Genomic DNA, 15,508 nt, shown 5'->3' with positions numbered 1-15,508 from the left:
GACAGTTAACACTCCTTATTCTCTGTGAAGCCCGCAAAATTTTCACCGAAAGCCAGATAAATTTTTCGAATGGTCTCCAGGTGCCAGTTTCTAACAGCTTCTGAAAAAAATCTGATGGAAAAAAGTCCTTTTCATTCCGCCATTTCCAGACAATGAAATTCCGACGAGGGGGCGGGACCACTCCTTCCCAAGGCGTGCTCACAGGCGAATGACGTCACCGACAGGCGTGGAAAAACTCACGCATGCGCACGAGGGTTCAAGCATGTCTGACGTAAAAACATATGAATGAAATCTAGTTTAAAAAATAAAAAGGACCTATACTTTTTGGACATACCTTGTAGAAGTTGTCATTTTTTTTTTGGGCAGGGGGCAAAAAACAACAAAAATGATATGTCCATGAAGGACTCATTTGGCTTGACTTGAACCTCTTGAGAAATTGTGACATCCCGTGTCCATCCATCCATCCATTTTCTTCCACTTTATCCGTAGTCGGGTCGCAGGGGCAGCAGCTCAAGCAAAGTCGCCCAGACCTTCCGATCCACACACACCTCCCCCAGCTCCTCCGGGGGAACCCCGAGGCGTTCCCAAGCCAGCCGAGAGACGTAGACCTTCCAGCATGTCTTGGGTCTTCCCCGGGGCCTCCTCCCAATGTGATGTGCCCGGAACACCTCTCCAGCAAGGCATCCAGGGGGCATCCAAAAAAGATGTCCGAGCCACCTCAGCTGGCTCCTTTCAATGTGGAGGAGCAGCGGCTTGACTCCGAGCTCCTCCCGAATGACTGAGCTCCTCACCCTATCTCTAAGGGAGTGCGCAGCCACCCTGCGGAGGAAACTCATCTCGGCCGCTTGTACTCGCGATCTCGTTCTTTCAGTCATGAGCCAAATGTCATGACCATAGGTGAGGGTTGGAACGTAGCTCAATCTGTAAATCGAGAGCTTTGCCCCCCCCGCTCAGCTCTCTCTTCACCATGACAATCCGATACAGCGACCGCATCACTGCAGACAGTGCGCTGATCCGTCTGTCAATCTCACGCTTCATCCATCCCTCGCTCGTGAACAAGACCCCGAGATACTTGAACTCCTCCACTTGAGGCAATGACACTCCACCGACCTAAAGATTAAATACAAACATCCTGTGTTTGTATTTAATTATTTCTGTGACATTCAGTTCTTTCACATTCATCAGCATAGAGATAAATGATTTTCTGTTTTTTATTTATTTTCATGTGACAGATGTCATCGGTGTGTGCAAGAATGTAGACGAAGTGACCCGCCTCACCACCAAAACCAACCGGGAAGTGTCTAAGAGGACGGTGACACTGATCGACACGTCCGGGAAGCTGGTGACGCTCACATTGTGGGGGAGGAAGTGAGTGTGTTCTCTGGAATGATTTAAATGGGTGGTGTTAATAACGATTAGCATTAATGCCACATTCTCACTGTGATGTTCTGAGAATAAAAACAGTTCTTAATCATCATGAGAACCACTTAAGGTTCTTTTTCTTTTGATTAGAGTTTATGTGGAGGTATTGAATTAGCACTCGCACATATTCAGGGACTATAAAAATGAATTTCCTGCACAGTTTTTAGTCCTGGAGTTTTCTGCTGTGTTTGTCATGTGACATTGCAAACTTTGAAGAAATCTGATGCTCAATAGGGGGTTTGCATACCCGCCATATTGGATTTTGGTCACACAGGAGTTTGTGGGAAATGTGTTCCTGCTGCGGGCCCACAGACACGCTCGGTAAGTAAAGAAAAGGCTCAGAATGCCACGGTTTACTGGTTGTGTCCCTGGATGCTTCAGTAACAGTCTCAAAGATAAACATGTGAACTTCTATGTTTTTTCAAAGAATGTAACACTAAAGCCCCCGTCACACATAGCCAGAATGTGCAGGAGCCAGCCCGTCACGGCAAATATTGCCATAATCCGACGCAGTTGGGAGGAAAAGAGGCGTGGTCAGGTGTGTCAGAACACATCCGGATTACCTCGTCCAAACCTGCACAATGGCATCCAAAGCACATGTGGACAACAATTTAGATGACACAGACTGCTGTCAGATGGCCATAAAAGGTGCTGAAGACTGCCCGATGTCCAAACATCTGGATGTGCGCTCCACTGGACAGCTTTGTTGAATGTTTGCTGGCAGTGTGCCATGCTGTCCCTAGCATCAGACGCAGCCTTTCCAGCAAACTTTAATTTCTTTTTTTGTGTGTGTGCTTTTGCTTACTTCAGCAGCACAACACAACTCTGGACACTGCGGTGGTTGGATTATCACATGGGATTTATTTTTGCCGTGGTTGATTCCAGCAGCCAGGTGAGAGGATTTTAACCACAGGCTGTGGTCCGGCTCCACATCCACACTACACTCCTGGACCGCTGTTGGAGGTGAGATTCATGTTTATTAATGCTGTCACGGCCTGGCACAATAGTTCCATGTCATATCTCCTACAGAGTTAGAAGGTGATCATATATTGCAACAGTGAGATCCATTCAGCTCCGAGCATGGCACGTGCAATGACGCGTTACTGCGCACCACGGAGAGGCGCAGCTGCCCGTGTTATGAGGGAGACAATGGTTCACATTATTTACGTTGCCCATGAGAAAGAATGGACAAATATCTGTACTGTAAGGTCTATTGTGGTTGTGGATATAACAGCCTGTTCAGATTTGCAGCGGTGTGCGCACAGTAGCACACGGTGATTTCGGTTTGCTAGCCACTGTATCATGTACATTCACTGTACATGATAATAATTCATAATTATTATCATGATGAAGAGTGCCACATACATTTCAACAGTTCCTTTGCGCTCTGGGGGGTCAGGTCATACCAGCAGGCTTTGCTGTGCAAGATCCATCTCAAGGTTCCCTCGTATGCACTCAAATTGTTTCGGATCCTGTTTTGCCACCATCAGAATATGTAAATTGCGGTTAGATGGTCCTCAGATTGCACATGGATCACCGTCAGATAGGTGTCCCATCTGGATGGCGCCTGGAGGGTTTTGAACATGTGCATCACACTCGGGGCTTCCGGCCAATTTTGACCAACTGTGTGGACTCCCACAGAACTTTTTGGAACTGAAACCTGACACTTCTTGGATGTGGGCCCAATCTTCATTCTGACGCCATTCTGGCTATGTGTGACTATTCTTTATGAGGAGCAAGTGGATTCTTAATATTGGAAGGACTGGAAATAAGAGAATGTTTAGTAAGTTCAGGCCAACATCAATCCACTGAGTGTGCAGCAGCTAGACAACTTGCATAGTAGACACAACAACAGGTTTTCCATCAAAACCACCAATACAGTAGTTTTGCCAGCAATGTGTGGCAAAATCAGCTGCCATTTGACGCGTAACTAGTAAATCTCTCCCGAATCCTCCCATTTGTCCTGCTGCTCATTAATGCAGAAACCACTCCTTCCTTCCTTCCTTTCTTTCCACGGAGGTTCCGAGTTCCATCCACTGAGAAATGTGTGTGCTTGGCTCAGCACAGAGACGATGCAGCTCACACTCGCTCATCTTAATGGTCTCTGAGATGCGTACAAGATTGTCTCCATTACAACAGGGTTTTTTTTTTCCCGATGGAAAAAGGTCAATATTAAAAATTTTATGAACATTTGATTTAAAAAAAAAACCCTCTAAATATGTGCATTTTACCCCATCACTCACGAGGTAATAACTCGTCAAAGCAAGTTAGTTGAACTTACCTCTATATCAGGTCCTTTTTCTTGCCTTTTAAACTTGAAATTCTGCACTTTAACCATCTTTTTAATTCCGCTACTGTTGCTGCCTCGAATGGTGAGTTAATAACAGCTCCAGGTACATCTTCTGGGTTCAAAATTGGCTTAAAGTACCGCATCCCTCTTTGTTTACATCCATGGAGACCGGGTGTAGACATGCAGATTATCCCATGATGCATTGCGTTAGGGCTACTTCCAGACATGCGCACTGATACATGCAGGCCCGCTATTGTAAACATGGTTTACATGGGCAAAATGGGGACTGATAATAATGAAATGGGGGTAAAAGGTAATGAAATGGAGCAGAGTTTTTTGTGAGATGTGCTCAATCCATGTAGTAGGGGCAGGTGCGCCATCTGGAGTTTGAGAGATGAAACTTCAATTAAGGAGTCAGTCTGCTCCATTTCATTAAGTTTTACCCCCATTTTGTTATCAGTCCCCATTTTGTCCCATTTAGCCAAAAAACTTAATAAAAGTGCATTGAATTGAATCATATTTTGGGTCAGTCTGCTCCGTTTCGCTATGTTTAACTCCTGTTTCGTTATCAGTCTCCATTTCGCTCATTCGCTTAAAAATAATTAAAGAAGTGATTAATTGGCTCATATTTGGAGTCAGTCTGGGTCAGTCTGCCCCATTTCGTGATTATTAGGCTCCATTTTGCTCCATTTTGTGTTTTAGTATAGCAGCACTTGGGCAAATGATTCCACCAGAGTAAGCTGCTTTTTAGCAGGAGTTTGCGCTCTTGTTCCCTTCGTAAAGTGGCATTTCTCCCACGTAGCTGGGTGCCTCTGTTATAGATGCTGGAATAAGTTTATTGTGCGGCTGCGTTTTGTTGCAGTGGGCTTTAGACATACTTTGCAGCGTGCAGTCACGTGTTCCACGTCTGTCGCCGCAAAACCAAACCACTGATGAAACGCATTCTCCATTAGCGGTTAGCCGTGTTTGTTATTGTGTGAAGGAAACGGGACGGGGGGGCTACGGGGACAAAAAGGTGCACCGCAGCAAGAGGAGAAAAAACTCAAATTTTTTATTATTTCTGAAATAGTCCGCAACAAAAAACTCAAATTAATCGATATATCGCCTAGGCCTGATTTGCGTTGTTCTAGATTAGTGTGTGGGAGTCACCGTGTCCATCTGTCTGTCCAACGCAGCTCCTCAACTAAATGTCACAGTGTGAGCACCGTATAAAAATGTGCAAACCAGAAAATAACCGGTGGAAATGTCTTTGAGGGGTTATTTAGATTTTTATTTTTTAATTAATTTTATGTTTCAATTACATGTACATAGGTTGGCCAGTGTGTTAATTCAGCTGTTCCATCCATGAACGATTTACCAACATAGATATACAAAATATGCAAGAAACTAACTGGAGGGGGTATATTGATCGTTTTGTGAGCTTGTCGATGGATCTGTACTTTTGATTTATAAAGTTATTTCAAAATAAGCAGCATGGAATATTTCATACATTGATGGAGCTACTTTTAAAAGCTTCTGAATGACTAATGGGGAAGTTTGGCTGATAGAACCAGAGTGTTCGTGCAGGGGAAAAACATTATCTCATGAATTGAGTCCTGGCTTCCAAAGCACAATTTTTGTATCTCTGAGGGTCAGGTTCTTTAGGAGGAACCATCTCCAAAAGAGTCATGGGACCATGAGGAACTGTTCAGTCTGTTATATAAGAAGCTTGGGAACCTCTGTCCAAAAGGTCCAACAGAACCTCGGGTTCCCGGTTCAGGGACTGAACCCCCAAAGAGCCATGTTTGTTTGACAGATAGTTATTCCAAAGGGGGACTTGCTGACGTACACAAGTTGTCTAGTTTATGAAGAACAATGGCAACGGCAAAATAGGAAGTGAAGGGTGATGCGTGTTTTTCTTTTCTTTTTTTTTTCTTTCTTTTTTTACACTCTCTGAAGGCTTTAATGTTCCCCTTATTGATTGTGTATGTATTTGTATTGAGAGTGAATGAATTCCTGAACTGACATTAAAATGGATAGCAACAAATGAAACCCACACTTGGAAGAAAAGTTGTTACTTTTTTTTTTTTTTTAAGGCAGAGAAGTTTGACGGCTCTGCAAAGCCCATTGTAGCCATCAAAGGGGCCAAAGTGTCTGACTTTGGAGGCCGGTCTCTCTCTGCATCCTTCAGCAGCACTGTGATGGTCAACCCGGACATTCCTGAAGCCTACAAGCTCAGAGGCTGGTAAGTTACTCGGTATCACAGAAAGCTGCTTTAGTACAGCGGCATGGAAAAGTTTATTAGTGAAAAACGTTCAGGCTTCCCCACATTAAAATTTCAAAAGTTAAGCTTTTCAAATCCACAGTGTAAACAAATCTCTGCATGACATGAATGAGTTTAAAATTATGCAGCACTTAAACGTGTAGTATGCGACCTTGACATTCAGTGAAGTCTCACCAAAATCTCACCAGTTTATCTTTTATCTGCTTATGCCACGTTTAATCTATATACTTAACCAGATATGACCTTGAGTTTGACCTTTCAGCATCAACCAAGGTGAAAGGTCAGTGCTTTGTATCAGTGACTATAGGTGCATCTGTGCCCAAAGTCTTTGAACAGCCATTTTTGTGCTTTGGCCTTCCAAGGTCACTCAAGGTCAGAAATTCTTAAAGTTGAGATATTTTGCACTGCCCCTCCACTAGTGGTGTAAAGGACCATAGTTCATCTGTGATCTGGACAAACCACCACGTCGTACTTAATGTTGCATGCGGAAAGTATTCACAGCACTTCACCTTTCTAACATTCTGTTATTTATCAGCCTTGTTCAAAAATGGAGTAAATAAATTTTTCCCTCAAATTCTACTCACAACACCCTATAATGACATGATTTTTTTTTCTTCATTATTATTATTTTTGCTAATTTACACATACGTAAGTATGTTCAATACTTTGTTGATGCAGCTTTGGCAGCAATTACAGCCTCAAGTCTTTGACTTCATAATTGGTTTGTGCTCTGACAAACACTGTCAACTGTGGAACCTTGTAGACAGGTGTGTGTCTTTCCAAATCATGTCCAATCAACTGAATTTACCCCAGGTGGACTCCAATTAAGCTGTAGAAACATCTCAAGGATGATCAGTGGAAAGATGCACCTGAGCTCAATTTTGAGCTTCATGGTTGCTAGTTGCTTCCGGTGTGTAGCGGGCGCCTTGCGTGGCAGCAGACTTGCATCGGTGTGAATGTGAGGCATCGATGTGTAAAGCTCTTTGAGCGTCTGATGCAGATGGAAAAGCGCTATATAAATGCAGTCCATTTACCATTCATGGCAAAGGCTGAATACTTAGGTACATGTGATTTCTTAGGGTTTGTTCTCTATAAATTTGCAAAAATCTTAAACTTTATTCACATTGTCATTGTGAGGTATTCTGTGCAGAATGTTGAGGTGGAAAAAATGAATTTCATCCATTTTGGAATAAGGCTGTAAATTAATAAAATGTGGAAAATGTGAAGCGCTGTGAATACGGTCCGGATGCACTGTGTGAGCTGTGGATTAATTGATTAAAGTTTACATAATAGTGTAAATTTGTGGATTTGCTGTCATGGTGAAGTGTTTATAAAAGGGATTATTATGTAAATGTTGATGCAGAGTTGCAGTGAATTCAAAGTGAGAGCAGAAGAAAAAGCTGCCACCGGTTCGAGGTGGCCTGGTACGTCTGGGTCCAAAACACAGAAGGAATGACTCCAAAATATCAAACGTTCAACACAGTGGGCCTCATGTATCAATGTTGCGCACTTGTGGCGTAAATTTACGGCGTAAACTTGAAATACACCAAAGTCGCCGTAACATGTATCAAGCAGTGCGCACCTGCCCATTTCTGGCGTACGCCTGACGTGATCTTGATAAATGCGGCGGGTGGAAACGATCGTAATTATAATAAACACGCCCATAAATATTCAGACTCTGCTTCAGACACACCCTCATTTTACGACACGGAAGCCGGAAAGACGGCAATGAAAAAGAACTCCACCAATCACGACGCGTGCCAATAGAGCGTCAAAAGCGGCCGTCGTATCAATTGTTTTGTAGTATATAATCAGTAAAGTGTTACAGTGGTCCCTCATTAATCGCTGGAGTTACGTTCTAAAAAATAGCCCGTAATACGCGAAACCGCGACGTAGTCAGTGTTATTTTTTTACAATTATTATAGATGTTTCAAAGCTGTAAAACCCCTCACTACGCAGTTTATACACTTTCTCAATCAGGCATGAACATTTCCTCACTTTTCTCTCGTGTGTAAACACTCTCAAAGTTCAAACCTTAGTAGGAAAATAATACCAAACTGTTTTCAGGCCCAAACATTTGTTTGAGAAATAAAAATAGAAAGTTTTCCTATAAATAATTATGATGGCATTTAGAACTAACAAATTTAATTTTAACGATCAACGAACGAGGTCGGACACATAAGAAATTATTAATAGTGACTCACAGATCACAGTATTTTACAGATCGGGCCTCTGCGAACTGACGCTGCGCCTTTTCCCACTCACATCTCGCTGCAGCAGGTGTTTGTTTCCGTGTGACAAACACAGTTATGTGTAGTTGTTTGCGCTCTTTTCTCTTCTGGGCAACAAGATTCTTATAAACAGATACGCAGAACACAGAACACTGTATTAAAAAAAAAAAAAAAAAAAGGCATGCAAAATTGGACTAAATACTCTGCGAGACTCCGAGGCCACGACAGGTGAACGGCGTTATAGCGAGGGACCACTGTATTCTCTTTTCACGTCAGTAATTCTTGACATGTGGATATTTGCTCGCTCAATTAATAAGACACGCCTAATCTGTCAGATTTCTTTATTTTTTAAATGTATTTCTGTATTTATTTTATTGTGACAACCGAATGGAGACGACAAAACCTGGTTGCAGCACGGGCGAATTAAGGGAATGACGAAACTACAGTTGTTGTTATCAATTTCATTGTCTAAAACGATCACACCACATGAGGTTAAGCTCAGCGCTGCTCTGGCTCCAGGCTCGAAGTCTGGAGAAAAAGGCGAGCAGCGCTTTCCTTCCTGTCAGCGCCACGGATCGTGCTCCATAACAATCCCGCAACAGCGGAATTTGTATTGATTATTATGTAGTATAATCAGGAAAGTGTTATGTAACATATGCATTGATTTGTATAATGGCACTGTTTAGCATGTTGATCATCTTCATTTTTATGTGGATTCCAGCGCTGGTTCATTTTGGTGTATAATTTACGCCACCTCTCGACCTGGTGTATATTTTCAGTGCAGCGTACGCCAACGACCACATTGATAAATGCCAAGTAGCCTAGCCGTTTTGGCGTACACCCCATATACGCTCAAATATCACCGTACGCAATGTTGATACATGAGGCCCAGTGTGTGCAGCACCGTCTCAAGCTCTGCTGGAAACAAAGTCGCTGAGATCTGACAGAACTTGCAGGGGGGGGGGATTTTGCAGGGCTGATGTGGCGCTCAACGTTCTAGCTGAATAGTCTCTCCCTTTTTTTTTTTTTTGGTGATTTGAGTGTAGTGTAGTGGCCTCGTTGAATGGAACATTCTTTGAACTCATGAAATATTCTTACCAGTGCATGAATGAAAAAACATTCATTATTTGTTTTATATTACACCTAAAATAGGTTCTTTTCATTTGATATTTTTTAAATTTATAAACAAGAGAAAATGGACTTACATTTTGGGGTGCATCACTGGTCCTTTGAAGTCAAGAAGTTCCAAACAGTCCAACAGGAACTCTAAATAGCAATGCAGTCCAAAATTGTTCTCGGTCAGCTTGAAAAAACACTCAGTTAAAAAACTATCCAATCCAAAATTGTTCATTATAATAGTGAACTCCAAACACTGAATTTCATGAACAAGCGGCATCGCTGTGTAAAAGGTTGCGAGAGCATGAGTGTGAGCCCGCTGTCCGTCAGTGCTTGATTGCTGCGTGCACACAAACGCAATATGTTGTGTTTTTACGTTAAAGCTGGAATACCGGCAATCTTCAATAGATAAAATATAGTCTGAAGTTTAATATATATAAACTACATCATATTTAGAACCCATTAAAATTTTTTGGGGAATTTTTAATTCGTGGTATCATACATAATTTGAGGGAAATCCATACCGTATTTCGCCCCAGTGAATGTCAGAACCTGCAGACGAATTCAAGTTGGAAGTGCATCTGCGCTTGCACAGACGCACTTAATAACTCAGATAATAACCGGAACTGTACGCCGTCAGACACCAGTCACCAGGCAGCTCACTTGTCCAAAGGCAGCGCTGCAAAATTCTCCTGAGTTCGATTGCCAGTCTTTTGTCGCAGTTGCTCCCATGATCTCTCACCGTCGTTGAACTTCTCTTTTTCTCTCGCTCCAAATGACGTCTTTTCTTCGCACTTTCTGTGTATATCGCCGGTCTTCCTCGCTTTCTTCCACTTCTACTATCTCTCTCCTCCATCTTGCCTTCTTCATGCATCGCAGCTAGCGATGAACATCCCCCCCCCCCCCCCCCCCCCCCCACGTGACCTGTGACGTCACCCCGATGGCGTCCTGGCTTTTGAATTTTTGACACATGCCAATAATTCAGAATTTGCTTCGATACGGACGAATTTTAATCACGTTCAGACTAATATTTTGGGAATCCTTTATGTTCACACTAACGAACAAAATTACTTTGGTCTCCATCAAAATTCTAACAATCGTCTCAATTTCAATATGCTTCCTGGCACTCCAGCTTTAAGGTGGCCGCGGCGTGCAATGGTGCAATACAAAGAAAATTGCAAATGATCAATATCTCGTGACATACAAACCACCAATCACATAACAAGGATCTATTTAGGTGTGACATAATGTGATTTAAAAACGGTTCTTACATCGGTTGTACCCTTGATAGAGTACATGAGTGTTATTTGAAAAGAGTTACTCTAATAGTTTTTGTAAAAAAAACAAAAACACCTAGAACAGAGAGTCGCCCCTTTGAGTCTGGTCTGCTTGAGGTTTCTTTCTCAAATCATCAGAGGGAGTTTTTCCTTAACACTGTCTCCTGTGCACATGCTCTAGGGGTTGGTAAGGTTAGATCTTACTTGTGTGACGCGCCTTGAGGCAACTTTGTTGTGATTTGGTGCTGTATAAATGAAATAAATTGAATACAGATTTTAACTAATTTAAATTTGCTCCTGATTCTGTATTTGATCCTTGTGTTGGTTTGTTTGCTGCAGAGGAATGTTTGACCCTCGGAGGTCCGCACTGAGCAGTAGTTTTCTGCAGGTCGGCTAATCAGCTGTTTAAAAGTCTCAGACGTGGGGAGACCTGATCTGTATAATTATTTTAAAACCAAATCAAGTGGAGAGATTAAGGAAGATCAGATGGTGTCTGACCTTGGACCTCATGCTGTGCAAAACATTTAGTGAATAGCTGCTGCAGTGATTTGGCAGCAGGTCTTGCCTCATGAGGAGGCGGGAAGGTTTCGGCGGCGTGACGAGTGACAATGCACGCAGCGTGCGCTTTACAGTCAGCTGTTAAAGAGCCAAGTGTCGGCCACATTATTTGCTTTAAAGCCTTTCAAGTGCAGTGTCGTTTTCTTTCCTGCGCTCCCAGCTGCAGAGGTGTCATGATGCTGATGCGGAGGTGCGTTAATTCGACTTCTCTGGTGCAGACCTCTGGGACGGCCTCTGAGTCGTCATGTGCATGGGCTCGGCGCTGCCACTCAGCGTTTTTTTTTTTTTTCCTGCGTGCCTGCGTGTGGTGTCCTTTCACTGTCGCACTAATTGCAGAGATGAAAATAGATTTAATTTGCTCAAATTGGTGCGTGGCCCTGATGAGCGTCAGTCACTCTGTGGGGGGGGGGGGTCTTGTTTAAGCTGTATGAGGTTTCAGACTTACTCCATGGATATTAAATCAGTGTTATTGAAAGTGTTTACTTTCTCCCCTGTAAGTACACTGTGCCGTGGGGCCACTAGGTGGCAACATTGGCACATTGGGAAATTGGCGTGCCCTCACTTCCTGTCTGCACCATCAGCTCGGACCTCAGCTGCACTCTGCCGTATTCATTCTCTGCCTGTGATGGAGTCGAACTCAGACAGCCGCCGTCCGAGCTGGCCTTTGCTCCGCCTTCACTGTCATGAATTCATGTTAAATGTCTCTCCAGAGCGCTGCATTCTTATAGGCTGTGTTAAAGAACACTAAATATACATATTGTTTTAGGAACTGACCTGTATGTTTAAAAGCGAGTGCGAAAGCTAATCTCTTTTCACGAATGATGATCACGCCTTCGTTTAGACACCACAAGACCTGAAATTATTACTTTATTGGCTAATTTTTAATTCTTTGAGGGGAAAAAGGCCTTTTCACTTTACGTTGTCATTTTCTTTAAGTAGTTTTAATGTGTTTGAGGTATTTGGGGGGGGGGGGGGGGGTTATGATCCTACTAAACAAAGTTGGGGGCGGGGCATTATGTTTTGACCCCATCCATCCGGGCATCTGTGATCTTTTCGTTTCCGCACAGTAACGAAACCTTTCATGTGATTTACATTACATTTCTAGGCTAGAGGAAGGTTGCTTTCCAAATTGGTTATTGCCCGTTATCTACTATGGTCACCATCTTGATTTTTATTGATTCCCGCACAAAACAAAAGAATACCTTGTCTGTTTGAAACCAGTTCTTGGTGATGTAGTCGGGAGAGCTAGAGGAAGTGTCCTTTTGAAAATGGGAGTAAATACACCACATACCAGTTGTAAAGCGCCAATCTTTCGCATGTAGAAATAGATCAAGGGCGGTCTATGATGCACCGGACTTTCCTGGTCAAAATCATTTCCGCACTTCATTATCATCTCTACTGTAAAATCATGCAGCAACTTAACATATGATCCAGGACATATTCCAAACTTTATGTTGATGATATTGGTTGGAAAAAAAAAATGTATTGAGAAATTGATTTTTGTTTTTTTTGTTTTTTTTTAGCATAAATGATTAATCAGTTGCAACACAAAGTCAATAAACTGATGAAAATCATCATACAGTTTTTCCTTCAAAGCTTTAATTTTTTTTTATATATATATTTGTTTGTCCGTCTATGGATGTCTTTTGGGATGGACAGTTGATATGGTCAGGTGTGGGAGTATGTGCTGGTGCTGCGCATTTCCACTGTACTGTAGAATCACCCTTGGTCCTGGATGGCAACCACCCAGGCAGACAACCAATGCATTCCACCACCTGAAAGTAACCAGAAAGGTGAAACATGAGCATCCTCTTGGCTTTCCCCAGCTGTTGGGGTACTCAAAACTGAGTCACCTGTGTGCTGGATCATTCAGAAATGGTCAATTTTGACATTTCCCCTTTAAGTGATACTCTTCATCTGAGACTCCTGAAGTAACTGTTAATTTGACAGTCATTCTAGAGGTATGGAAAGATCCTCCAAAGAGACCTAGTACCAAAGACATCCCATCAAAGCCTTTTGGTCATTGGTTAGCGTCCAAGTTTGATAATCATATGCACCACGACCCTCAAGACTTGGACCTTCTTTCTCCTGCAAAGGTTTTATATATATATATATATATATATATATATATATATACACATATATTCTTTAGCACTTCCTTCCTTCTTTCGGTCTGCAACATTCTAGGTAAAAGTATTGATCAGTCGAGATCAAAGTTCACACGGCTTCATTGGGACTCAATTCTGCCTTTGACACTGTTGATGGCTTTAATTAAAAAAAAACTGCTAAATCATTAGTTTCCGAGTTAATTTATTCAGCAGTGTGGGATGGGGTGATGTCCAAATACTTATGCTCCTGAGTGTATAACTAAGAGTGGGATAGGGTGATTGCATATATACAACCCCTGGCAGTAATTATGAAATCCTCGGCCTCGGAGGATGTTGATTCAGTTGTTTAATTTTGTAGAAAAAAAGCAGATCACAGACATGACACAAAACTAAAATCATTTCAAATGGCAACTTTGTGGCTTTAAGAAACACTAGAAGAAATCAGGAAAAATAATTGTGGCAGTCAGTAACGGTTACTTTTTTAGACCAAGCAAAGGGGAAAAAATATGGAATCACTCAATTCTGAGGAATAAATTATGGAATCACCCTGTAAATTTTCATCCCCAAAAGTAACACCTGCATCAAATCAGATCTGCTCGTTAGTCTGCATCTAAAAAGGAGGGATCACACCTTGGAGAGCTGTTGCACCAAGTGGACTGACATGAATCATGGCTCCAACACGAGAGATGTCAATTGAAACAAAGGAGAGGATTATCAAACTCTTAAAAGAGGGTAAATCATCACGCAATGTTGCAAAAGATGTTGGTTGTTCACAGTCAGCTGTGTCTAAACTCTGGACCAAATACAAACAACATGGGAAGGTTGTTAAAGGCAAACATACTGGTAGACCAAGGAAGACATCAAAGCGTCAAGACAGAAAACTTAAAGCAATGTCTCAAAAATCGAAAATGCACAACAAAACAAATGAGGAACGAATGGGAGGAAACTGGAGTCAACGTCTGTGACTGAACTGTAAGAAACCACCTAAAGGAAATGGGATTTACATGCAGAAAAGCTAAACGAAAGCCATCATTAACACCTAAACAGAAAAAACAAGGTTACAATGGGCTAAGGAAAAGCAATCGTGGACTGGATGACTGGATGAAAGTCATATTCAGTGATGAATCTCGAATCTGCGTTGGGCAAGGTGATGATGCTGGAACTTTTGTTTGGTGCCGTTCTAATGAGATTTATAAGGATGACTGCCTGAAGACAACATGTAAATTTCCACAGTCATTGATGATATGGGGCTGCATGTCAGGTAAAGGCACTGGGGAGATGGCTGTCATTACATCATCAATAAATGCACAAGTTTACGTTGATATTTTGGACACTTTTATTATCCCATCAGTTGAAAGGATGTTTGGGGATGATAAAATCATTTTTCAAGATGATAATGCATCTTGCCATAGAGCGAAAACTGTGAAAACATTCCTTGCAAAAAGACACATAGGGTCAATGTCATGGCCTGCAAATAGTCCGGATCTTAATCCAATTGAAAATCTTTGGTGGAAATTGAAGAAAATGGTCCATGACAAGGCTCCAACCTGCAAAGCTGATCTGGCAACAGCAATCAATGTTGGAGCCAGATTGATGAAGAGTACTGTTTGTCACTCATTAAGTCCATGCCTCAGAGACTGCAAGCTGTTATAAAAGCCAGAGGTGGTGCAGCAAAATACTAGTGATGTGTTGGAGCGTTCTTTTCTTTTTCATGATTCCATATTTTTTTCCCTCTGCTTGGTCTAAAAAAGTAACTGTTACTGACTGCCACAATTTTTTTTCCTGATTTCTTATAGTGTTTCTTAAAGCCAGAAAGTTGCCATTTGAAATGACTTTAGTTTTGTGTCATGTCTGTGATCTGCTTTTTTTCTACAAAATTAAACAATTGAATGAACATCCTCCGAGGCCGGTGATTCCATAATTTTTGCCAGGGGTTGTACATAAAACTCAACTTGTCCTCCACATTTAACCCATTGTAATTACAGTTGGACAATCTAACCACTAGGAGCAGTGGACAGCCACTGTCCAGCACCCGGTGACCAACTCCAGGTGTAGACACTGCCTTGCTCAGGGACAGAGGAAGGAACAGACCCTAAATAAGCATGGTTTTTGATTGATTGTGCGAGAAAACCAGAGTGCCCAGAGGAATCCCATGCAGACACGGGGAGAACATGCAAACTCAACACAGAAAGGCTGGGACCACCTTGCTGTGAGGCACCACTGCTAACCACTAATCCACCGTG

At 42.3% G+C, this 15,508-nt stretch overlaps 1 protein-coding gene across 1 annotated transcript in view; it reads left to right on the top strand.

Moving 5' to 3' along the window:
* The window catches only part of rpa1 (replication protein A1), a 64,060-nt gene that overhangs the window by 23,786 nt on the left and 24,766 nt on the right, over window positions 1-15,508 (top strand). The window contains 2 exon segments of the mRNA XM_034169160.1: window positions 1,233-1,372; window positions 5,788-5,936. Of these exon segments, the coding sequence (XP_034025051.1) occupies window positions 1,233-1,372; window positions 5,788-5,936 (289 nt within the window).

This window comes from Thalassophryne amazonica, chromosome 4 (assembly GCF_902500255.1).
Source record: "Thalassophryne amazonica chromosome 4, fThaAma1.1, whole genome shotgun sequence".
Lineage (NCBI taxonomy): Eukaryota > Metazoa > Chordata > Actinopteri > Batrachoidiformes > Batrachoididae > Thalassophryne > Thalassophryne amazonica.
Note: the sequence above shows the minus strand (reverse complement) of the source record. Positions and strands in the feature narration are given on the sequence as shown.